This window comes from Magnolia sinica, chromosome 3, assembly GCF_029962835.1.
Source record: "Magnolia sinica isolate HGM2019 chromosome 3, MsV1, whole genome shotgun sequence".
NCBI classification, from domain to species: domain Eukaryota; kingdom Viridiplantae; phylum Streptophyta; class Magnoliopsida; order Magnoliales; family Magnoliaceae; genus Magnolia; species Magnolia sinica.
This window is the reverse complement of record NC_080575.1, coordinates 95,631,693-95,658,427: the sequence shown is the minus strand read 5'-3', so window position 1 is coordinate 95,658,427 and position 26,735 is coordinate 95,631,693. Positions and strand designations below refer to the sequence as shown.

General features: G+C 37.5%; 1 protein-coding gene and 2 long non-coding RNA genes across 6 annotated transcripts; 1 reads left to right on the top strand and 2 right to left on the bottom strand.

The window, feature by feature from the left end:
* Positions 1–226: 226 nt before the first annotated feature.
* Positions 227–2,853, bottom strand: LOC131238641 (cell division control protein 2 homolog 2-like). Of its 2 annotated transcripts, XR_009168002.1 has the most exons (4): positions 2,723–2,853; positions 1,498–1,685; positions 883–970; positions 227–730 (listed from the first exon to the last, which is right to left on the bottom strand). XR_009168002.1 is itself a non-coding variant. In XM_058236270.1 (3 exons), exons 1-3 carry the CDS (start codon positions 1,170–1,172, stop codon positions 620–622), a joined length of 264 nt encoding a protein of 87 aa, XP_058092253.1. In that variant the 5' UTR covers positions 1,173–1,462; the 3' UTR covers positions 228–619. The 2 variants fall into 2 exon arrangements, 1 of the variants encoding a protein (XP_058092253.1); XM_058236270.1 differs by lacking the exons at positions 1,498–1,685; positions 2,723–2,853 and adding an exon at positions 1,108–1,462 and having other exon boundaries at positions 228–730.
* A 2,507-nt stretch (positions 2,854–5,360) lies between these two features.
* On the top strand, positions 5,361–9,651 carry LOC131240311 (uncharacterized). Its single transcript, XR_009168712.1, has 4 exons — positions 5,361–5,640; positions 8,329–8,404; positions 8,492–9,203; positions 9,253–9,651. It is a non-coding gene; the product is annotated as an uncharacterized LOC131240311 (long non-coding RNA).
* Positions 9,652–14,827: 5,176 nt separating this feature from the next.
* LOC131240310 (uncharacterized) lies at positions 14,828–25,117 on the bottom strand. Of its 3 annotated transcripts, XR_009168711.1 has the most exons (5): positions 24,457–25,117; positions 24,069–24,241; positions 21,670–21,840; positions 20,977–21,043; positions 14,828–14,983 (listed from the first exon to the last, which is right to left on the bottom strand). It is a non-coding gene; the product is annotated as an uncharacterized LOC131240310 (long non-coding RNA). The 3 variants fall into 3 exon arrangements; XR_009168710.1 differs by lacking the exons at positions 14,828–14,983; positions 20,977–21,043; positions 21,670–21,840 and adding an exon at positions 22,333–22,881; XR_009168709.1 differs by lacking the exons at positions 14,828–14,983; positions 20,977–21,043; positions 21,670–21,840 and having other exon boundaries at positions 23,779–24,241.
* Positions 25,118–26,735: the final 1,618 nt, after the last annotated feature.

Genomic DNA, 26,735 nt, shown 5'->3' with positions numbered 1-26,735 from the left:
CAAGATCTAGAACTGATACATTTGCTAGTAAGCCTTCATTTTTCCTCACTATTCTGCTGCTGTGTGCTTGTAATTTTTTCGGATGCGACTTAGTTTTGCAGTAGTTTTATAGACATTGTTGTGTTCAACAAGATCTAGAACTGATACATTCGCTAGTAAGCCTTCATTTTTCCTCACTATTCTGCTGCTGTGTGCTTGTCATTTTTTCAGATGTGACTTAGTTTTGTAGTAGTTTTATAGACATTGTTGTGTTCAACAAGATCTAGAACTGATACATTTGCTAGTAAGCCTTCATTTTTCCTCACTATTCTGCTGCTGTGTGCTTGTCATTTTTTCGCATGTGACTTAGTTTTGCAGTAGTTTAGTAGTCTTCCTGTTTGATTCGTGCCCTTTTTCTTTTCTTTTTTTCCTATTTACTTTTGGTTAGTGATGAGTGTTCAATAGCGAAACTAGGATCATTCATCGCATAACAGCCATGGAAATTTTAAGTTAATCATATCTTATCTAGAAGTTGTTGGGTGACCAAAAAAAAAAAAAAAGCAAACTATAAACGTAAGAGACCACATACAAACCTGGAGTCTACTTCGAGTTTTTTTGACAAACAATCAGTTGTGTATGTCTATGTAAGATTACTTGTAAGCATATGAAAACAAAATAACTGAAAACCAAAACTTACAGAAAGATGATCAATTCCTTCTGGTTCAAGATCTGGAACCACAGTTGCCAAATCCTGCACAACAAAAGTGAGAACAGACAAATTCTTGTAAGACCCTCAGAATCAATCGAATAGAAATCTTGATTATTTCATAAATGACTACAATTAATTCAATAGACTAGAAAATCTTATTTTCGTAATTGGAACAAACAACCGTCCACTGATACCTTGGGAGGCGACTTGGGAAAGGAAGACTTAAAATCAGGCAAGGATGTCACCCGGGGCCACGTTTCATCATTGGGTGTACCCATAACCCTTCCCCCCCAAAAAAGAAAAGGAATAAGAGAGAGAACACATGTAAAGAAAATCTGCCTGTGACAGAGCTATACATGCAAAGTCATTCTCACAAAATTAATCTCATATATACAAAAGCATCAGTATAACTGCAACACCTGAAGATCTTGAACAATTCATCAATTTCAGAATCCCCAGGGAACAGAGGCGGCTGGTTCACCATTTCGGCAAAGCAGGCCAGAGCAGGTCTGGTTGCTTTGGACCAAACTGCTACAAACTGGGTATCATATTTTTTTACTTTGAATTGTTGATACTTCAACTATTCATCCAGCAATTTAAATTCCTTAGAATATGGCATCAAAAGCATGCATTTCTTTCTTGCATGTCTGTTAGAGGGTCACAGATTAGATACCTGAGGTCCTGACAACTCACAGATAATTATTCAAAAATTATCAATTATTCTAATGATCAGAGAGAGTAGAGAATGCGAGAATCAATCCAACAATCTCAAAGTGAATTAAGAAAGTTAAAGAGGTTAATTATGTAACCTTTGAACCCCAAAATACTTGGTTTTCAATAGTAAGACCAGCACTTTTGATTTAAAAGGAAACATTAGCCTTGTTACCTTCATCCTCTTTATAGTATCCATTGCAGGCTCATCCAAATTGTGATCATCTCTATGAAGCACCACAGCATGCCTGATAAATCAACTGTATTGTCTTCTAACCCATATTTCCTACATAAAAAAGCAAAGCTCTTCTGATCCTCATCATTCATTTGAATGTTGATAACGTGCAAAATTGCAGCCTAAGAAATCTGTTTCCAAATCACAAAACCCACAAAAAGTTCGAAATGCATGCATGCATGATACAAGCTTTCATTAAGTCTCCCTCACTGTTACTGCCACAGGCCTTTGACACATTTTGAAAACCTTTCATTATCAATATACATAATTCATTTATCAAGTGAAACATATTGCATTTTAAAAGAAAGAAATGACAAGGAAAGTAAGTAGAGGTGTTGGAAATGGGCAGTATCAGGTTCTGATATGGTATCATTTCAAATAAAAATATTTGCATGAAATAGGAAAAATTAAGTCACTATCCTTAAAGAAAATAATGCTCACAGGTTAAATGCGCCTAAAAAAAATAAATCATGCATCAAATACCAACTCAGTAAAAGTCAATAAACTAAGGACGTGGGTGGAAGTAGTAAGAGAAGATGACCTACTAACTGAAGTTATGGCCCTTGATAGAGTGGAAGAGTGGAAAAGGATTAATGTAGCTGACCCCAATTAGTTGGACTAAGGCTTAGATAGTGGCGGTGGCGGCAGTGGTGATGATGACAAGTCAATAAACTATTAAAAGTTTGTTTTGTGAAGGACATTGCATGAGGCATGCATCACCAAGTAAATGAGGCAACTGGCTTAATTATCATACCACATGTTCATAGTTGGATAAGTCTTAAATGATGATGATCCCCATTTGGAACATTAGTAAAATGTGTGCATGCATAAAAGAAGCATCCATGCCATGAGTTGCAGTACAACAGATAAATCCTACACAATGCCCATGTGTAGATGCAAAGGATATATATGATCCTTAGTTGGAGGGATTTTCCACACACTGTGCTAGGTTGCCTCATTGAGGAACCATCAAAGTTTAATTTCCACCGCCCAATCAATGGGCAAAACGACTTGACAAAATTGCACAAAAAAAAAAAGCAAGAAAGCCCATCTCAAGCAAAATTAGAGAAATAAAAAAAATATATCACCTTCTTATGTTGCTTCCTATACATTGTGGTCCAGGTAAGCTTTGACGACTTCAGCCAGTTGTGGAAGTACCTCTTGTATTTTGAATTTGCAAACAAGAAGACCTATGACAAGCAAGACAAGCATGTTCAGATTCATTGGAAAATCAAGAACACAGAATATCCAAAACAAGGTATTCCATAACAGTAATGGCAGCATAATGGCCACCACCATTACCGAACAGAGAAACCAAAGCCAACCTGCATTTCACATATGAATTCCAAAGTGTCAAGTGTGTACAGCATTCCACTCGTCCAAAAGGTTTGGCCCTCACAACGAAGAATGCTCAACATAAAAATCAGGCTCGTCCACTCATCATGTGGCCTACACCAAAGAAAACAACTGGCAGATAACTGCCAATTTGATAATCCTAACAAGATTCATGTGTTGAAGTTTTGCAATCAACAAAACCTCATTTTTGAATTCTTCATTCCCTTGCCCAAAATTCTTGGAAAGCCTTTTCCCCACTATTTCCTAACCATTTATCAGCTTATGAAAGTAACCATCTAGCAAATTTGGGTTTTGATTACAATCAAGAAGCACATAAATCCATCCATTCTTAAAATGTTCATGTAATAGCAAATTTGGCAGTGAAAGTGGCAAAATAAAAAAAATAAAAATAAAAATAAAAATAAAAATAAATCTAGTTCAAAATGTTTGCTAATGTCAACACCTAGAATCAGAAGTGAGAGCAAGAGCAGAAGCAGCACAGTGTGTGAAAAATTCCTCCAACTAAGGATCATATCCATTTCAAGTTCCAATATAATAGTATGATATGCCAAGGCATACTTAACTCTACAAACAGAACTTGGTTACCACCAAAAACTAAAGGTAGATAGAGTTGTAGCATTTACAAGAGAGTTTATTAACAGTTAATTGGAAATTTCATAGCGCAAGATAACTGATGTTAACTGCCAGTTCTCCAATTGCCCAACATGCATTGTTTGCCCCTGAAACAGTTTCCTTTAACTCAGGAGTATCATAGAAAGGGAATGTGTACAAAATCAGACTAAAAAACAAGTATCATGTTGAATTTTGAAAACAAGTATCAGGAATATCAGGAGTATCACCAGATGTGTATAAAATCAGACTAAAAAACTAGTATCAGGAGTATCACCAGATGTTTGCTCAACTCTGTTAGAAGCTTCCGACATTTCAGACAATAAACAAACCATACTTTAATGGTTTTGCTGGCCGTGTTTCTTAAAACACACTCCAAGTATGAAGCTCCTCCAGAGTGAAGTCATCCTATTGCATTTTAACATGATTACCATTAAAAAGAGTAGACTAACAGATGCACACAAAATAAGGCCAACAGGACCCAGGGCATTGGACCTAAAGATATTGATGATAAATGGCAAATGGCCCTGAATTTGAAAGAAGTGGTAGAAGCTCTTGAACTATGCTCCAAGTAATATTAACAACTTGCTAGCACTCAACCATTTAGTACATCCTTTTGTATATTTACCTAGTAAAACCATTTTCTTTCCACATCTTTATCGCTTTTAGTGATGCCCTTCTTCCAAGCACTGCAACAAATAGGGGTTTACCCGGCGATTTTGGAGTGGCTTTTGCCAGCACTGAGCAAAACTAGGCACTGGTAAAATATCTCTTTAAAAAAAAAAAACCTACTCCTTACGCTCCTAGCCCCCGACCACGACTCCCGCCGACTCTCTCTTCTCTCTCTGCAACTCCACGAACCGACTCTCTCTCTCTCCCCCCCCCCCCCCCTTCTTCTGCCAAGCAAGAGCTCTCTCGCAATCAGGCGGCGAAGCAACCTCCGTACGTGGCACAATCACTCCCGATTTCCCTCTCTTTGGTCTCTCTTTATCTCTCTGTGTGTCAATGTCGCGCTCAATCTCTCTTGAGATCGAGTATCTTCAATGTTGAAACCCTAATTAGGATTTTACAATGGTGAATTCCTAATTAGGGATTTACAATGTTGAAACCCTAATTAGGGATTTACTATGGTGAAACCCTAATTAGGGATTTACAATGTTGAAACCCTAATTAGGGATTTACTATGTTGAATCCCTAATGGGTGGATAAGATTCATCATTTGGATTTACTATGTAGAAGTACTGTAGGACCTGATGATGGTTTGTATTTTTGTTTTTCCTGTTTTACTAGTTAATTTGGATTCATACATGGGTTTGTCATCAAATCTATTTTCCATAGAATTTGGCATATGACTCTGCACTCTATTTTCCTGTTTTGCACTTCTCATTGTATGAATGAGAAGTGATCTCTCTTTCTTTGTCAAGGGTCTTAAAACATGCTCTCCAGAAAACACATTGTTGCTGCATTTGATTGCATTTGCAAGTATTTGATTTCAGGACTGCTGGAGAAGTGCTCCCGCATTGCGTTGCAATATCTCATCTTCTCCCCAATTCTAGTAATGTATGGTGCCTCATTTTCTATTTTTATTACTTCAATTGCCCCTTTACATTCCTCTGATGGTGCTGAGTCAAGGAATTCAGTTTTCAGGAATGTGAAATGTCTTAATGCGCCCATTTTGTACTGGTGGGTCCATAGTTTGATTATGGTGACTGCTGTGCTGGTGGACCTGTTCCTGAGCATAGCTCTGAAACTCAACTCAGAAACTTGGATGAGCGAAACTCGACTTGGACAGATATCAAGAAGTCTTATAGAAACTCAGTTTTGGATCCAACTTGATCCCGACTTGAGCACATGTAGTGGGTTTCTATTTTTATTGTATGTTATTTGCCTTTGAAGTTTCTATTTTTAGTTTTACATTAAAAAATAATAATAATAATAATAAAATAAATAAAAATAAATGTTAGGCTGCCTGTAAGTCTGCCCCAACTACTGGTGGAGTGAAGAAGCCCCATCGATACCACCCTGGAACTGTTGCTCTTCGGTATGTACTGAATTTTCTTGAAATTCCATTTGTGCATCATTTTAATTTATTGGACTGTATCCTGCCTGGGTTGTTTCAGTTATTGTGGCATTTATTCTGTAATTGGGTTGTTGTTATCAAGGTTTATAATATTGGAATGTATTGTGTTTGGGTATGTCTTTCGGTCAGGTTTATAACATTTTCTCATGAATATGAAAGGGGATAAAAAAATTTCTGTATGCATGAGAAAATGGGCTTGGCCATGCAACTGGTTGTAAATGATCTTTTCTTTTTTCCACAAACTTGAAATGCATTGAAAGTATCATTGATGCATTCTTATAAAAATTCATTGCATTGGAAAGTATTCTTGTTTTGTTCCTTCCCTCACAATTTTAGTGAGAAGTAGTCTATCACACAAAGTTTGATCATATTTGAAGTAATTATATGTTACATGGTAATCTATTATGAAAATTAATATGATGATATGAGTTCTTCATGTGATATTTTGAATCTTGGTTCTTTTTTTGTATTTCTTTTTATTGGCTATGCTAGTATTGTGGTGTTTTCACAATCAGTATTCTTTGTTGTCGATTGTATGATGCTTTGTTTGAATTACAAATGGCCTATGTTCTGGCAAATATCCTGTCCAGTGGGTTGTTGTAGTGAATGAAATGTTCATTTGTGTGTGCTTCTACATGGATGGTTGATGGAGACCTAAATTCACTCTGTACAGTTGCTGCAATGTTATTGGTGGGCCCAGTGGACCATCTGTATTTTGTCCCTAGCTTCAATCTGTGCACTGATTACTGGATGGTTTTATTGTGGTACCTTTTTCTTGCTCATCCACACTGAGTCTACTATTTGCATAAGCCCAAATATTGCCAATGCACATCGGGTCTGCCTTATGAATGGTATAGATCATGGAGACTATGGGTTCTATCATTGTCTACTGCTTGAGTAATCTAAGATGGGAAAAAGAACAATTGGTATTTTGGATGCAAGTGTTTATGTTTTCTTACTACGTTTAAGTGTAGTTGTTGTTGTGTTTATTTTGGCTTTGGTTTGTAGGTGTGTGATTTTGTAGCTGGGTTGTGGGATCTTCATTCTTCTTTGATTATGTTGATGCACTTGCATTTTTTCCCATGTGTTGTTGGATTTCTTTTTTGGCAGTTGAATGCCTCTTCAATTGGAACTTCAACTTTCAGTGAAATCCCCAAGTATCAGAAATTAATAAAAATGGACTGCTCGAAAGAACCTAGTAGTCAAACATTTCAATCCATCTCTCCTTACACCCTGCAAAGCAAAATAATAAAAAGAAATTAATTGATGCTCACAAAACATTTACAAATGTGTCTATCGTTCAATCTTCGTATACATGTTTCCTATGGTGTGGTCCACTTGAGCACATCCTCCATCCCAGCTAGTTACAACATTTCATGCTAAGTGACTGGAAATATAAAGTGAACAAAGCCCCATAACAATCTGCATCCAAATCACTTGATTGAGAGAAACTCAAACAAGATTAATAGGTACAACATTATGCTAACCTACAACCAGTTAAAGGTGAGACCTCCTCTTCTCTTTTTCTAGGGGAAAATGGTTTTTAAAATGGGTTGAATTCTACGTTAATATTTTTATATCGTTGGCTATGACATATCCCCTATTATTAAGTAAATATTATGTGTTTGAAGAGGTTACAGATTAAGTATGTTAAATTACTGACTATATGTTAATTACGGTGAATTTTTTGCAAGTAATCAATGGAGAGAGCAGTTAAGTAGATGGGTGTTTGGGCCATTGGGCTGCGTGGATTATTGGATCCAGTCTATTGGATTAGGACCAACCATGGATGGTGGAAGTCATTAAATCCTAATTTACTAAAGATCATATCTTCTCCATCAATGGCAAGTTTTTTTATTTTGCCATTTGCTAACCCCAAACAAGTGTATAAATTCAGCCCCTCTGCACAACAGCATGGAACATGTGTGTGATCCAGGCTGTCTATCAAGTGGCCCTATGACTTAATTTTCATGGCCCAAACATCAGGTGACTCAGTTCGTGAAACCAACTGTCAGTTGAAAAGAACTTGGCCAAAATTTGTTAGTGGTACTTTTCTTTTGTGCACTGTTGCCCATCTGATGAGTGGACTGGTCTAGCTATCTGGCCAGTACCTTGACAATGTGGGGCTGAGTTGATGTACAGCTTGGATCTCAGACATATGTGACATTTGGCGATGTGTTGGCATGTAGAGGAACTGCCATATATGGACATGGGGTTTAGCAAAGCTTTTTCTATTGTTAGTAATGTAAGGATGTTTAGCAATAGCAAACCTCTGTTTCATAAATGATTTTATTAAGCAATGTTGTCCAAGTCATAATTATATCATTAGATGTAATAGAGGTCGAATCTAATCATACCGTTAATGGTATTGTTTTTTCTATTTTTTCTTAAAAAGGAAAATTTCAGAAAAATTGATAAGAAATAAAAATAATAACTTATATGATCACTATCTGGATGTCTTTATCCTCTCCATAATGACTTTAGATTATTTCAGTGATGTTTCTTTTTTTCTTTTTCTTTTTGGTTCTTTTTGTTCTATTTACATCTTTTCTTTCTTTCCTTCTGTAGTTGTATAGTATAGAGTTACATGAATCTTCTACTTTTGATATTGTTTAAGTTGCTACTCCCTTTCCCCTTCCGGTAAATAAGGTTCATGGTCATAAACCAGAGGGAGAAGAGCTTGAGCGTCGCAAAGAAAATAGCAGAGGAACCTTCGAAATAACAGGTATGGATTCTCTCTCTCTCCGGATTTGGCTTTTTTTTCTTTTTGCTTTTTTCTTTTTCGAATTATGTTAATAGAAGTAGAAAACAGACTGCTGAAGCTTTTGGTCTTGGAGAATGTAGAAGAAATCTCTTCTTTCCATGCAATCCGAATGACTTACTGAAATTCGAAGCAGTGGAGCATCTTGATAAACAGAAAATATGCTGAATTGTACTGAAGAACAGAGTAGAGAAACATAACCATATGAAATATGTTGAATTTGTATATTGAATCAACCCCTTGAGTAATCTGATACATTGATCAGGTGTGACATTTGGTTTTTGTATATTGAATCAACCCCTTTGGTAATCTGATATATTACATTGATCAAGTCTAATGTCACATTTGGTACTTTCTTCAATATGTTGATATTGGTTTTAATTTTCTTTTAAATCAAAAAATATGAAAAACATGAAAAAACCCAGGAAATATTAGGACAACTGAATTTAACTCAAACAGAATTGTTTCCCTAATAAAATGTAGAATTCAAATACATGACTTGCATTTAAATATCAGAATAACACCTCTGTGAGAAGAAGTTTGGAAGTCTTATAATCATATGGAACTTCCAAAATCGCCCCAATTTTCTGACTCTATAGAAAGAAAAAAAGAAAAAAAGAACAAAAACAAGAAAAAAGATGATGGCAACAAAACCCATTTCTGCGAATCAAGTAATTTCAACAATCAACATGAAACCCGAGGAAAATTCTCAGATTACCCCAGAAATCCGAAGAACTTGAATATCCTTCTAGAACAACCATAGGTGTTTTGATCAGAAGAATTACATATAAATAATACAAAAACAAACAAAGCCCATGTACTGAAATCCAATCCAAGAGAACATATCAGCGTCGAATATCGAATCAATTTCATAATAATCAAACAATTAGCTTTTGGGTTATTGTGATCAACCCATTTCATAATAATTAATTTAATCAGGAGTATGCTTGATATTTCACTCTCTACTCTCTGTGCTGTTTTCTTGTCTCTGCTCACTATGGCCGACTTGCAGGCTTGTGATTGCAAATCCAACCTACTTCTGCTGGAAAACTCCGAGTAATACATGTGCCAACATGGCACATCTGTCAAGATTATTCTCTTCAGTCCCTGTCATTGTGCAAATCTGCTGAGATTCTTCTCTTCAGTCAGTCATTGTGCTAATACCTCTTTCAGCCTTTTGGCTATAAGATCAAGTGCAATTTTTATTCTTATCAGCTCTATTATCTTATATATGGCCCATTGCACCACATGTTATTATATTTAACTCCTCTTGGGGAGGGCCCACTACATGTTATTAGCTTGAAATGCCTCTGTTGAGAACATGTCCAATCTTCCTCGAATAGGACACCATTGAAATTTATGAAAAGTTATTTGATTGGAAGCTTTCACCTGCACCAAAAGTAAGCTTCCTCTAGTGGTGCCTACATCAACACATTCTAACAAAAAGCAGATCTTCTTTAGCAGGTCCTACATCAACGCATTCCAATAAAAGACAACTTATACAACTTATTCCAATTGAAAATACGTGTCCTTTATAGCGATGGGCATGAATATAACAGCCACCTCTTTTCTTAATTTCCTTCTTTCTTTCTTTCTTTCTTTATTAATTTCTTTCTTTTCTTATTGCATAATAATTGCATGTTTGGAAATATTATGGTATTTTGACCATCCAATCTTTATGGAGATCATATTCTTCCTACGAAAAAATATTGAATTAAGTAAAACTGGTCTTTGGTAGATCATAGATTTGTAATTAATGAACTAGGTTCACAACTGATATTGGTCACTTGTACACTTTAATGTCATGTGTCAAGGGTGCATATGGATGGAGTGGACGGGCATTGATAAAACACATGCATCAATGTGGAGCCAATAGATGTCATGGAATTAAGTTACAACATTTGTTGCCTTGATAGTTTTTGACTTTTTAAGGGCATAGGATCAAAGGATTGATTGTTTTCCATGCATCAATTTGTTGAATGTTACTTTTTGACTTTTTTTATTTCCTTGTGTGCAGGATTTTAATCAATTGTCCCTACAAGCGCTTCAGCCTTTTGATGCCACTCGTACTAGGAGTAGACCACATAGAGGATTTTTTTTATTTTTTATTTTTTTTAAATTCAAGAACATTTTCAATTTATTGTTGTAAATATATATTTTTTTATGATTGTGAAGTAATATAAATTTTGTTTAATATTCAGTTTAAATAGTATTGCAACATTTTTTATGTTTCAAATATTTAAAAAAAATGCAGGTTTCAGTTCTATTATATAATTAAAAAAATTTATTGACCTGCGTTGGGGTCTCTTAAATCTATACAAAGACTTTTACCGGCGCTTGTATAGGATTTTCGCGGCGCTTTTACATGATTAAAAGTGTCCCGAAATCGTGCTTTTGCCGGCGCTTGGGTAGACTTTGGCCTTTTTCACTTTTACCGGCGCTTCTTTCCTAAATCCTGGCGCCCACCAAAAGCGTTGGTGAAGTCAGAACAGGCGCTGAAAAAGAATCCATAATTATCGGCGCTCATACAAGCACTGCTAAAAGTGGCTTAGTGCCAGCAAAAGTTTTGCCAACATAGACAAGCGCCGATAAAGGTAATGCCGGCGGTTTCCCTTTAAACCGCCGGTATAAGTTTGTTTTCTTGCAGTTCATTTGCAAATCTTGAGAATTGTGTAAGTATTGTCATCATGTATGTCATCTTAAGTGGTTAGTAGAACAAGGAGACGTATCCATAGGATCCAAAGCTCCATTGCTAGAAGAAAGAGTTATATTAGTGTTGCTAACTGATGGCTGAGATGAATTAAAGAGTAAAATTGAGGCACAACTACTAGAACATTAGATGAGACACATTCAGTTGAAAAAGAGATGGATATCGAACCTGAATCTGCTCTGGAAACCTTAGCTGGAGATCTAGGCCATTCACCAGCACTCTTTACTCTCTGTTGTCTCATCCACCATACACATAGCATACATTCATGTGAAAACAGACCAATCAAACTTTATAGCCCATTGTTGGTTAAGTATTGACCGAAAACCCTCCCATTGATAATCCTAACCATCCAATTGTTGGCCATTGAGTGAACCACTAAAAGCAAAACATTCAGCGGCTTAAATTCAACGAGAGAAAAGAAAATGGCTAAGATCATCTGATCACTGGCAATTTGGCGCTATTTTTCACAATGGGGGCCATAATTTGGACTTGGTTGTTACAGTGCGTGAGGCACCACAACCTAGAAAATAGCATAAACTATTACCAGAGCCCTTCCATATCTCGAGAATCGTGATGTCTCTATATTAGTGGCTGGCTAAGAAATTGCTATACGTCACTTTCATACTAATATCGAGTTTGGGTCAAAGTGTCATGAAAAAGGCATTCCGTGTAATACTATTCTGCTTCTCTTTTTATATCCCATAAGCTAGCGAGTTGGGGTAGAGCCAAACGCACCACAAATCCAGTAGTTGTTCATCAGTTCCTTGCTTAGCCTTTATGGTCACTACAACAAAATGGGCCTTTCCCGGCGGTCAAAACCGCCAGCAAAGGTCCAAAAACAGCCGGAAAAGATTTTACCGGGTTTACCAGCGGCCAGTACCTTTTAGCAGCAGTTTTTCAGGCCGCCCCTAAATCACAAGTTTGAGCAGAAAATGGAAAAAAGCTACAAATAAAACCCGTAGCGATTAGATGGCTTTTGGATTTAATCCGTAGCAATAGAACATACATAATAGTGAATATTATATGAAATCTGATAGTGACACCCACTGTTAAACGTTCGTAGGGCCCACCATGATGTTTATTTTCCACGCAACTTGTTCATAAAGTCACCCAGAAGAAGGAAAAACATAAAAATTATCTTGATCCAAAGCTTCTGTGGCCCAGAAAAAGTTTTCAATAGTAGGCATTCAATCCCCACAATTTCCTGTGGTGGGGTCCACTTGAGCCTTTGATCTGTCTCATTTTTCGGAAGATGCCTTAAAATGAGTTGGAAAAATAGATGGATAGCAAGGATAAAACACATACGTCATGGTTGGGGCCTATAGAGCTTAGATCAGTACCAACCAGTACCCCAAAATGTTGTTATGTGAAAGTCAATGAACAACCAATGTAGTTTGTGTATAGTAACCTATTTGCAACAGTGTATGCAGCTGTACACATGGCGGTATGGCTGTGTATACAGCCCACAGTCAGTGGTGGGTTGTATTAAAAAAATTTTCCACAAAGGCCAATATGAATATTCATACACAGACAGTGTAGAATCCATAAATATTGGTAGATGCACTGGTAAAAAACACTCATACATTTCTAAGAATTGATAAATCCAACAATAATGAAATAAAAATAAGAAGAGGTCATCTATCCTTTACATAGCCTACTGTACCGACCGTTCATCTGGTGGACCCACGTCTGTATATATAACCTGTACTCACATCTCCATCAAAGCTTATGTAAAATCAAGATAAACTCAATCCAAATAAGACAGAAAAGACTCAGAAAAAACATTCAAGGCAACCATATCTCACCTGATCATGAGATTGTATCCACCATTACCACTGACTTTACTTTGCTAAACACTCCCTGCAACAAAAATTGGATTAAAAGACCTAATCTACTGCATGGATTAAAATTCATCCTATATCTATTCCAGGAAGAAACTAGATAGAAAAGAAATTGAAGACTTGCATCTTTTTCAAATTTTCTCCAAAATGGCCTACAGAACTCTGATTCATCCAAGTCGCCCAAATCGAGTGTTTTAATCCACAAAGAGCTTATTTTAACACAAAAAAGATGGATGCTTTCCTTGGCTACTTTTTTTATTTTCCATTTCCACCAATCCAAACAGCCCCTAACTGAATATAGAAATTGCAAATTTGCAATAGACAAGTTGAAAAAACAAGCTTGTTCTGTCACTTTCAACTGACTTTCCCTTCTTTTTTACTTAAATGTCAATGATTGCATGGTGATTTAGGAAATAAGAAAACATGGAGGTTTTAGGAATCTGATTAAATGGGTTATTGAGAGAAGAATAGAACCTGGTAATGCGATGAAAGCGTTGGAATGGCAGGACATCTCTGCCTTCCTTTGATGCATGGTGGCCAATTTGCAAGAGTTACACAATGAACAATAGCAACCTTTGACATACACAAGAATGTGTAATAAGTTACTGACCAATGAATATAAAGACTGTTGCTGGAGTTGTATCAGCTGTTGCTGCCTGAGCTGAGTCTCAACCTGCTAGGTTTGAGAAATTTGTTGGGCAAGACTGAATTTGTGTATGTGACTCATATTGAGGCTGAGGAACTGCAAGTTTCTGTTTGTACAATTTAAAATACATTTCCAATCCATTCATCAGGAAAAAAGCTCCATCAAAAAAGAATAAGAAACCCATGAGCTAAAAAACATCAAAATAGAAACCCAAAGTGCAAATATATTACACAAGAGAAGGACAAAAACATCATAAAGAATTAGGGCTCTTAGCGATTCAACATGGGCTGAGGGTCTGTGATGGAAGTTGGGAAGTTTCCTTCCCAATCCACCCTACCAAACAGTCCCTTCCACTGATTGTGCCTATTGGCTGTGTTTGGCAAGCATCAAGGTATCAAATCCACCATTTGACCAGTAGACAGATTAACCTGCATTTTGTAGACATTGTAAGACAATACACCACAAACATCTGAGTTTATTAAAAAGTTGGAGGAAAAATGATATAAAATCCAACATGTCAATCAGCACTAACATGACATGAGCTCATTTTTAGCTTTCTGAATTTCTATGGAAATTTTCTCTGATGAATCAGGTGGGGGCCCTCTGACCCAAAAAGCAAGATGGTCTGCTCGTCAGGTGGCCGGATGTCTGAATATATTCAATCATCTTGTCATAACTTTCTCATCAAGTGTGGCCACCTGAAGAGTGGACTAGCTTGATTTCTGGGCCGTGGAAATGTTTGCATTGACCCCTACCTGATGAATCACCCAGATATCTCACATAAATGCCATGAATCACCTCTTCAATCTCTCCTCACATGAATTGCCCAGCACTTTAAACATTGAAACATAGTACAAGAAGTGGGAACAAAAATTTTCAGTTTTTGCCAACTACCATGAACCAGAGGGGAAATCTTCAACAGTATACAGAAAAATAAAAATAAAATAAAATAAAATAAAAGAGAGGAAGAACAAAGTGACAACAGTATCCTCGGGAATATAAGACAGGATGAGAAACAATAAACTAGAGGATTGAAACACTCTCAATGGGGTAAGTTTTAACTTACACAACAATAATTACAGGATTTACACTTCTGCAACAAACAAGAAGAAATTGCAAAACTTACACATTGGCAAGCATTAAAAAAAAAAAAAAAAAAGTGTGGTTCAGAGAAACAAGAAAATAACAGAACCAATTGGATGAAAATGTACAAAAATTATCAAACAAAGTAATTGAGAATCCCTGATGAAAATGGTTTTATGTTGGTATAAATTACTGACCTTCTCTACCCAAGAATCTTTGTACTCCACAATATATGGATTGCGCACTTTGGAAATAAGCTCCATCTACACAGTCAGAAGAACCATTAGCATCTTAAAGCACTGCATGTGGCATGTAAGATCAAATTCGGCCCTCATATTTCCAACATACAATCGAAGCAAGCAAAATTCAAATATTCTCTGAAGGAAAACCATTCAAGTTGTAGACCAATCACCATTGACCACAAAAGGCAATGAGTTTCAAGTCATTTTGTACTTCAGTGATTCAAAGACCCACACCCAAACCCAAATATTTAGCTGTCTGGTTTTTCTACCTACAGAAATTGTCAATGTTCCCAACATGCATAAGTGAATGATTCATGTATTCATGTCATAATTTCTCTATAGTTACACTCAAAATCTTGTATTCCTCAATCTATGTACTCCTAGGCAGGGTATGCCAAATCGGTTACGTATCGGCCGTAACGGTAATGGTGGGAACCGTTACCCGTTTCGGGGCCATATCAGCCGTTATGATTTTTTGTGCCCGTATCGGCCAATACGGGCCCGTTACGGGCGTAACGGCCGTTACTGGCCCGTAACGGCTAGCCGTAACGGTCAAAAAACGGTTTTTTTTTTTTTTTTGCATTTTAAGCTCCGTTTTTGCTGTTTTTTTGAAACTTCTTGCTTCCAAACTGTTTCTCACTCCTTCTACTACTAATTTCGACCAACCTTGGCTGGATATTTGAGGAAAAAACACATTATATTGCGGATTTTGTTGAATCAAAGCTTGGTGGGCCATTTTTCAGAAATTTGTCAAAAATAGGTATTTATATTTTTTTTAATATGTTTTGTTGTTTTAATCATCTCATATAATGTATTAATCATAGTAGAACATGTTAATATGCATGTTACAGATTTGGGGTGCCATTTAATATTTTTTTAATATTTTTTTCTATTTACGCATGAATTTTGACCTTTTTTTTTTTAAATTCGAAAAATCAATTTTAATGGTTGTTTTGTTTTTTTAATCATGCCATATAATGTGTTAATCATATTAGAACATGTTAATGTGCATTTTACAGATTTGGGGTGCCATTTTATATTTTTTAAATATTTTTTTCTATTTACGCATGAATTTTGCCCATTTTTTTTAAAATTCAAAAAATCAATTTTTAATGATTGTTTTGCTATTTTAATCATGCCATATGATGTGTTAATCATAGTAGAACGTATTAATGTGCATTTTACAGATTTGGGGTACCATTTTATATTTTTTAAATATTTTTTTCTATTTACGCATGAATTTTGCCCCTTTTTTAAAAAATTCAGAAAAATCAATTTTTAATGATTGTTTTGTTGTTTAAATCATGCCATATGATGTGTTAATCATAGTAGAACATGTTAATGTGCATTTTACAGATTTGGGGTGCCATTTTATATTTTTTAAATATTTTTTTCTATTTATGCATGAATTTTGGCCATTTTTTTTTAAATTCGAAAAATCAATTTTTAATGGTTGTATTGCTGTTTTAATCATGCCATATGATGTGTTAATCATAGTAGAATATGTTAATGTGCATTTTACAGATTTTGGGTGCCATTTTATATATTTTTTATATTTTTTTTCTATTTACGCATGAATTTTGGCCATTTTTTTAAATTCGAAAAATCAATTTTTCATGATTTTTTTGCTGTTTTAATCATGCCATATGATGTGTTAATCATAGTAGAGCATGTTAATGTGCATTTTACAGATTTTGGGTACCATTTTATAATTTTTTAATATTTTTTTCTATTTACGCATTAATTATGGCCCTTTTTTTTAAAATTCGAAAAATAATTTTTTAACGATTGTTTTACTGTTTTAATCATGCCATGTGATATGTTAATCATAGTAGAACATGTTAATGTATATTTTACAGATTTGGAGTGTCATTTTATAATTTTTTTCTATTTTCGAATTAGTGACTTTATGTTTTTATTTGCTTATATTGGACAAGTTTTGCCTTGGAGCTTTTTAAGGCTTAATTAGAATATAAAATCATCTTTATTAACATAGGTCATACACTCATACTCATATCTAATTATCTAGTATCTACCTAAACCTAAAGAAATATCTGGGTCTAGCCAACAACAAGTAAGTGATGATATTGGATGGCAACATTGTGAGAGGCTTGGTGGTACCAGGCATCAAATGAAGTGCAAGTATTGTGATAGACTAGTGACCGGTGGAATTACCTATCTCAAACAACATTTGGCACATCGAAAGGGTCAAGTTGCGCCATGTAGTAGAGTACCGAAAGAGATAATGCTTTTAATGCAAGCTAGTCTGAATGAGTCGAAGGGTAAACGTACTGCTGTACAAAAGAAGAAAGATGATATTTTGGATGCAGCTCGACAGGAAGTGTTTGGTCCTGAATATATGGGCATTCGTGATGAAGATATTATTGATTCTAACGAAGATTCAGATCGAGAATTTACTATAGCTAGGAGAGAGAGCTTGCGTCTAGCTCGTGAAGAGGAAGAACATCGCCGCATGTTTGGCACGCATGGGTCAGTGCATGATACAGGGGGGCAGTAGGAGTGGGCGTGGGAGTGGGAGTGCAACTGGAAGTGCAACTGCTTCTGCATGTGGGGGTGGGGGGGTAGGTTTGGTGGGTTACGACGTATGTTTGGGAGCCGACGACAAACATCTTCACGTGATGCCCCTATACGTTTAAATAAAGAAGTAAATGAGCCTAGGAGACCCTCTATTGATCCAATCCTATTTAAGAAAGAATCAACTAAACAAAAAAAGATAAAACAAATGTGGAGTAGAACTTTCGTTGAGAAATTAGGTAGAGCAGCAGCAAAGTTATTTATACATGCCAACATACCTCCTAACGCAGCCAATTCTCCATATTAGCATGTGGTAATTGATGCAGCAACAGAAGCAGGTGAAGGAATTAAAGCTCCCACGGCTAAGGAGATTAGGGGAAAATGGACAGATGCAGAGTATGCGGATGTGAAAGCATACGTGGCTACCTTTAAACCTGTACGGCAAGCCAGAGGATACACAATCATGTGTGATGGTTGGACTGGCCCAACCAGACGCAGCATGATCAACTTCATAGCATACTGCCACTTAGGAACTATATACCACAAGTCAATTGATGCCTCAGAGGCAACAAAAAATTCTACTTATATTAATGGACTAATGGATAAAGTTGTGGATGAGATTGGAGAGGAGAATATAGTACAGATTGTGACAAATAATGAAGCAACATATAAGCTTGCAGGACATATATTGATGGATAAGAGAGAACATCTTTTTTGGTCATCATGTGCTGCCCATTGTATTGATCTTATATTGGAAGATATTGAGAAGAAGAAGAATGTTAAGGAAATGGTCGAAAGGGCAAGGGAAGTGACGACGTTTATTTACAACCATAATCAAGTAGTTGCAATAATGAGAAAGTTCACGAAAGGACGAGAGTTGTTGAGGCTTGCGGCGACTAGATTCGCAACAAACTTTATAGCCTTAGAGAGTTCATTCCAGCATAGGGAAGAGTTGAGTGAGAAGTTCGCTTCCCGAGAATGGCTCAACACAAAACATGGGAAGAAGACATCAGAGACACCGGTCGAAGTTGCGAACACCATACGGGACAACAAATATTTGAAGAAGGTCAAGGCGATCCTAAAGGTGATGGAGCCACTAATGAGGGTACTCCGCCTTGTTGAATCCAATGAAACACCTACCAAGGGCTTCCTATATGATGCCATGGATAAGGCAAAGTTTGCAATTCAACGTGATTGTAGAAATTGGGAGACTTATTGGAAGATGATCGACAAGAGATGGATAAAACAACTCCATCACGATCTTCATGCAGCAGGTTACTACCTAAATCCTAGGTATAGATATGCCCAACATTTGTTGCGGATGATGAAGTTCGTGTCTGGCTAAAAAATGTGATAAAGAGATTAGAGCCTGACTTAGATCTGCAAATAAAGGCATTAAATGAATTAGATACATTTGGAAATCACCTTGGTAGCTTTAGAGATGCTCTTGCACAGCATGCAGTATCTAGATTGTAACCGGCCGAATGGTAGATTAATTTCGGAAATAGTACGAAGGCTCTCCAAAAAATTGCAGTCAAAGTTTTTAAGCCAGACAACATCTTCCTCTAGCTGCGAAAGGAATTGGAGTTGTTTTGCGCTCATTCATTCAAAGAATAAGAATAGATTACAGACTAGAATATTAGATAAACTTATCTTCATGCACTACAATATAAAACTAAGAATGCGACGACATCATAGGAGCATTACAGCTGCTGATGACGGAGACTACTGTCCAATAAACTTGGATAATATTTATGATGAGGATGACCCACTTCTACCTTGGTTGGAAATAAGGGAAAAGCAAATTGAAGAGGATAGTGAAGAATTGGAAATTGATGACCCAGAAATACGCAGAGTGCAACAAGAGAGTCGTGCAGATGTGTTGGACCCAGTAAGAGGGGCAGCGTTTATGCCACGTACGGATACGGCTCAAGATCAACAAAAGAGTACGAGCAGTGGTAGCGTGACCGTGTCGGATGATGACGATGACCCCCCTGCCCCTGGTGCTGGCACTTCTGGGGTTGCTCAGCGCCCTACACAGCCGTCTACAGATCACGATGTTGATGAACATCGATGAAGTGGTACACGAGGTCGGACTTATGAGTGTACCGAGTCACGATACAGCCAACAGGAGGTGGGTACATCTAGTGGTGCACCGGGTCCTGGAGGTCCAGAACATCAGCAGGCTCATGGTCTTGGTTATTATGATGGATATTCTTATGGTCAATTGAATTATGATGGTTATACTGAGCCTGTTCCATCACATTCATGTTGGAGTAGCCCTCCCGATCAATATCCATATGATTATAGATATCCAGATCCAAATCCAAGTTACTCATCACAGCAGACGCACTCTCAATCTCAAGATTCTCAACAGCCTGAGTATGGGCATCAGTATGGCTATTCGACGGGCACTGGTGGATATCCTTACTCCGGGTCAGAGTCGTTGCCTAGTCAGGATCAGTCATCCTCTAGTTTCATTGATCTAGTATTTCCTTCCGGCACTAGATATTATGGATATGCAGCACCTACACCTATTGGACAGCCTCAGCCTGATGGTGACGATGACGATGATGTGGAGGTCGAGCAACCACAAAAAAGCAGATTTTCATTTTGGTGATGACTTGTATTTGTGAGTATATATTTGTGTTAAGGTAAGTATTTGCAGCAGACAGCTCACAACAGTATTATTCATCGCGAGTACACACTTGACACTGCCGAACTTGTATTTAAAATAGCTCCCCTGACAACCAATCAAGTAATCCTTAATCAAGTTGCAGGGAAGTATATCAGACACTACTAATTATTATTTTTTAATATTCTTGACTTGAGGATGACAGGTCATAGACAGGAATCACACTATCACAGTCACGTGCACACTGCACAGGCATGTTCGAGAAATTCCTCAAAAATAATTGCAAACACCTAATGTAAGATATTTTCATTTTACATTCATTCTAATATATCTATCATTGATAGTAGATAGTTAGAAAATTAAATATATGAATTTTGTAGTCAAATTCAGGTTATCTGGTTCATAAATTCATCAGACAATCCGATACAACTTCTCACCAAAGAGTGAACCGTTACACCACCATAAATATGTTCCAATTTATAAATGAATACATATTTGGAATGCTTAGAATATTCTGGATTTAATCCATATTTTTTTGGCAAAAAAAAAAAAAATTTGCGCCATTACGGGCCGTTACGCCCCCGTATCACCGTTACGCCCCCGTATCCGTATCGGTTTTGGAGGACACCATTACACCAACCGATACCGATACGGGACACCTTGCTCCTAGGGATCTCACGAATGGGCAACCTTTACCTTAAGGCCGACAACATAATTCTATCAAGGAACTCAACATGGCAAAAACATAAAAGGAGCTCATAACAGAATGATTTTCGTGACATTGAACGAAGGGACCATCTCGCTCAAAATACAAATGAATGACACAAATAGAAAGAGAACTCACATCCTGATGAGCAGACCTGTGGCACCTATCAGTTTGACGGGCAAGCCGAATCTTCTTCAAGACATACCTTAAAAGAGAACAAAAAATCGAGAGAAAAACCAGTCAAATCATAACTAAACAAAAGGAAACATTCTCAAGCTAGATATAAACTGTCACAACTGAGAGGGGGGTGGGAAGAAAAGAAAATGAAAATCAGATGGCTATATTCTCACTTCTTTTCATGCTTATGCCTCACAAGAAGAGTGGAACCAAAAGCTCCTTTCCCAATCTGCTCAAGTACTTCGTACTGCTCCATTTCCAGTGACTCGCTTCTCCATTTTAACACTTACAAATTGACAATTGGTTTTAGGGTGTGTTTGGATGCCATGTAAAAGGTCAATGCTTTCTAAGAAAAATATGAAATGGCAGTGTCGCTGAGTTACAGACAGTTGAAATTCCTAATGGACAAAACCTCGATTTGACAGCAAAGTTAGTAACCACCTAAGTTTCTCATCTTTTTCTACGAAGTCCATTTTAGGAAAAAAAAAAAGGAAAAAAGAAAAAAGGAAGACTACAAAGGTGAGACTGAGCTTTTTACATCATAATTTTCCATATTAACTATTGGAAGAGACTGAGCTTCAATGATGATGACCATTGAAAGAGATAAAAAATTCAACGCCTTAAACAATTACAGCAGCATAGTTGAGTACTCACCATCCAAACCGGATTTAAGGTACGGAACAATGAAACATGAGGAGTTCACTTGATCAAGGCAGCGCTATCCAGCAACATGTCAACACATTCAAAAGCAGCTTTCCTAAGCTCAAGGCCATCGTCTACAGTGTGCTTAAAAGGACCAAGATCGACTATCCTGATCAATTCTTGCTGCATCAGAAACAGTAAATTACCAAAAAGGTGACCATCATATTTCTAAATTGTTCAATAAAAGAACTGTTGGAGGAAAGATGGAAGAGTCAATGAGAAGGCAACTAAGCCAGGCCTCTGGGTCAGCCCATACCTGGCTGCCCAATTTTAGCAAGAATCAAGCCTGTGATGGGCATAGACATCTAAAGCTCAAGCCTGGTTCAGTTCATACTCTATAGGAACATAAGCTAGCAAAAACAATGAAAGCACCTCATCTCAATAAATGTTGCAGCTCATTTTCTTGTAGTATAGACAGGAAAAGAAAATCTCCTGTACCCACTACAACAAAAAAGGCCTTTAGCCTTAGTTCAAAACCGTGGCTAAAAATATTAAAAACTAAGGCCAAAGCCTTTAGGTTGGCAATCAGCTAATTCTCTAAAACTAGATTATTGAGGTCTCCACATCACAAATATGTCAAATTTCCGTCAGATGAAAAGAACTTATTCCACAAAATCAACAAGCCAAGTAGAACCTAGCTACTAATTGCATTGAAATAATCACTCCAATGTCAATTAACCCATCAATATCTCAGGATCCAATCCTAAGCAAAAAATCCAAATAGAGTTGTGAGCAAATCCAAAGCAAATCAATGCACAAAACAATAGAAAGGGAATCAAACAGATAGAACTAACTCCTAATTATACTATCCATCTCAACGCAGAAATTTTTCGGTTAAGTACAATTTGGTTTGGGACTATTGACCATACATCAATTCTCATATCACAAACAGTCATTCCTTTAAGGAATAATCTACCCCAGCTTTCATAAATCAAAACTGAGTGATGAAGATATCCCTCAACTCACTGGAGATGGTTCACATTTCTGGGTCCAGAGATTATGAGTCTTATGACAAAGGATGGGGATTTCACCTTTTTCATCAGGCGAAAAAGGTTAGTAGCAACCAAAGAAGACATGAAGTCCCATCTCGATGTGATTCCCACGCTTATCTACAAATGAGCCCACTTTTCCACCAATGAAAGACCGTGAATCGTAAATATGAACCTAGGAAGAAAAGTTAAATGAGTTCTAGAATGAAGCTAGGAAGAAAAGTTAATGCAGAAAAAGAAAAGACAGCAGGTATGGGCTTGAAGGAAGAAGGCTTTACAGTAGAAGCAAGCATGCCATCCAAACATATTTATCAATCTATGCAACTCGAAGACTTGAACAGCAAAAACCCTCTGTTGACTAGCAGAAGTAATAAGAAACTCAGGCCAAAATCCTAATCTTGCTAAATTATTTAAGACCAAAAGAAGAATGTCACAGACAATGACAAACTGATATAATGAGTAATCACACATTAAACTAATGAAAACTTTGGGTGTACCTGCTGATTTTTTTCCAGGAATTCCTTGGGACATTAGTCTAGGACCCTAATGTGGATATCAGGTCAGAAAAATAAAAATAGCATAAATCGCAAAAACAGTTAAACACCTTGAAAATCTCCTGCAGTCTCATAGTATAAACCAGTTTTAGCCCATCCACCAGTAAATAGCACACTGTTCACCAGGTTGAGCTTCTGTAGTAGAAAGGTATTCACCTTATTCTTGAATGTTCTATGGTAGATTACAAAGACGTTAGGCATTATGTTTGTAAAATTTTTGCTACAGTATATGACATGAGAAAGTAATGTATGGCCCCAAGGCACAGGGCATCTCTTTCTTTGAATTGCATATGTGCCCTCTTTTCTTTATCTGATGAGTGAATCATGTATGCCCCATTGTTGGGCAATGTATCTCAGCTTAGTAAACACCCATTCTCAAAGCAAACAACAATGTCAGGAACCTAGAGAAAGAAGCCCTAGCAGTTACATTGTTTAAGGAAAGAGGCTGCTATTTTGACAGATGCATTAAAACATCAATACACAGCACTTGTTTCTCATCTATGCCCACAGCCATACATACCATGGCAATAACATTTGTTTCTCATCCAACATGGGCGAAAAAAAAAAAAGTTTAGCCTAGAGGCAATACTCCAAAACTCATTGTACGCATGTGTTACATACCCACAGCTATAATTCACTGAAGCCATACTGTTTCTCAAATGGCCTCCAATAATAACCTTGCGAGAGACCTCAATGTTGGCAGTTTTTCACCCAAGACACAAAAATAAGTCCCAACTATGCTACGAAATCAGGACATCCAGAAACGAAGATATTATCTATTTCCTTCTAGAGATAGGTAGCACCATACCTCTTCCCATTGATGGTGTCCTCTGAGGAGAGTGCCAGTGGCACTGTTGCAGTATACATTCAGTTCAGGAGAGTGCCAATGGCACTGTTGCAGTACATATTCAGTTTTGCATCCATCAGTAACAAGAATTTTGAGAATTACATATCTCCATTCTTTATGGGACTTCATTTATGCTGCTCATCAGATATTTCCATATAAACTTAGTAAAACCATTGATAAATGAAATGAAACATCTAACTGAATAGAGAAAAATCCGGCAGCAGACCCTCCCCACACATAAGAATGGATCAGTGCAAATGGAGGAATTGATTTATTTTCAGTAACGAGATAAACAGAACAAGCATGTTTAGACAATAGGAAAGGAAAGCTTCACAATCGAAGGACTTACTGTTGTCACAGCTAGCAAATGGACCGCATTGAATCAACTCAACAAGTCTTCCTGAGTTAGTGCAAGAACAGGGCCTTCACCCGCACCTACAATAACAAAGAGCAGAGCTCTGCTCCGATTGTCAGTCCACCACTGCCGCAGATCGCAAAATCACAGGGCCTTCTTCTTTGTTCGCTACCGTCTTCGATCCTCCATTAAATTCGGCAACCCTCAGAAATCAGCGACCCATGCGCCTCAGGCAGCCATTAAATCCGTCATCCTATGACGTGGCTTACTCAAATCCTCGATCCAGACCTTCGGCCACCATCTTCTACGGTTGCTCCCAGTCTCGACTTCCACCCCTGCTCCATCGAGCGTACGCTGCTTCCACGCTTCCTACCATGCTAGGGTTTCAAAACCCCCCCTTTCGCCAAATGACGACACTGATCTGCCGTTCCAATCGGCGAAAAAGTGGATGGCAATTAGAGCCCGAACCGCCCTTGATCGCAAACAGGTATTGTCAAACTCCTATATAGGGTTTGGAAAAAACATTAAAAGGGATTTGAAATCCTCGTTTATGCACCGGAAAATCGCAGAAGAAGAGAGATTAGGGAATTGAAATCCTCGTTTATGCACTGGAAAATTGCAAAAGAAGAGAGCTCCCTAAAAACTAGTGAAGTGGGAAAGGGAGGGATAGGGAAGAAGGGAACAGGGCGCTGAGAGAGAGAGAGAGAGAGAGAGAGAGAAGAAGGGTGGCGGAGGGCGCTGGGAGTGAGAGAGAGAGAGAGGGAATGGGGGTGGAGGGTGCTGGGAGACAGAGAGAGACAGAGGAGAGATAATACAAGAAGTAGGGTTCTATTTTTTTAAAAAGCTTTTTCCGCACCCTTTGCTAGCGGCTGCTTTTAATCAGCGCTGCAAAGACTTCCCGTGACAGGGCTCGGATCAGATACGGACACGATGAGCAGCGATACTCTCCACTGAAGTGACGTTACCAAAATCCGTGGGTCCCACGGTGATGTACGTTCTATATCTATAACCTTCCACCCATTTAGGGAGATCATTTTAGGTCAATATCCAAAGCTCCAGTGGACCCAGCACAGAGAACAGTGGGACACTGATGCCCACAGTTAAAAACTATTATAAGCCACAAAAGTTTTAGATCAAGCTGATATTTATGTTTTCCCTTTTATTTCACATTTTTTTTGAACTTTTGAACAGGTTGGATTTCAAATATACATTATGGTGGGTATAAGAATAGTTTCAATGGTGCGAATTACTCTCCCCATTGTTTACCGTGATGGGGTCAACTACACCTTTTTATCTGCCTTATTCTTTGACTCATGCTGTAAAATGATATCTCAAAATGGATGGTCGGTGTGGATACAATACATACATCTTATTGGGGCCCACAGAACTTAGTGATGTCACTTCAGTAGCCGGCTAGCTAATCAACCTGTCAGTATCTAATCCGCATGCCCCGTAACACCGTTGGATCGTTATCGGCAATTAATGACTGTTACATTTGCTGGCAGTACATGCTGCTCATCGGCAAAAAATTTGCCGGCAATGGCCCACTTTCTTGTAGTGGTTGCATGTGTTTGTACAATAGAAAATTTTAGGCATGGAAAAATCGTAAAGAGGATCTTGGAAATTACTATGAAGTTTCACACATGCCATACAACTAATTCAAATTACATTATCCATATCATAAATCCCAGTTTTGATGTATCATAAACTATCGCTTATTTAATCATCTGGCAATCAGATTGGTATACACATATTGGACAATTAAAAATGGAAAAAATATCCAATGCTCCTGTTTTAGCTAACAAGTTTCTACAAATCAGAGGTTAGGATTGCTCAAGCAATCTGATTTTGAAACACTAGGTTCCACAGTTGAGTCTCTTTGATTTATATTAATGTATGGCACGTGTACATCTTCTGAATGCCTGCGTATCTAGTGTTGTACCCTGCTGGACTTACATCCAGGCCATTCATCAAGTAGGCGAGTGGAGTCCTTGAGGTCTTCTGATTGGTCTATAGATTAGTGAGCTCTGCCTAGCTATATATTTGGATAATCCAAAACATCCTTATGGTAGGTCTTATTGTGGATGACCACAGTTCAAAAGTCAAACTGACATAATTGTTTTGGCCATTTGATCGAGCAGATGGCTGAAAACAACAAAGGTCAACAAGGGAAAATTCCTCAATCATTGTGAATTTATGTGTTGGTCTACCGAAGAAGGGTCAACTAGATAGATGATATAATGGGTTTATCCAACCATACGGCGATTTGTGCC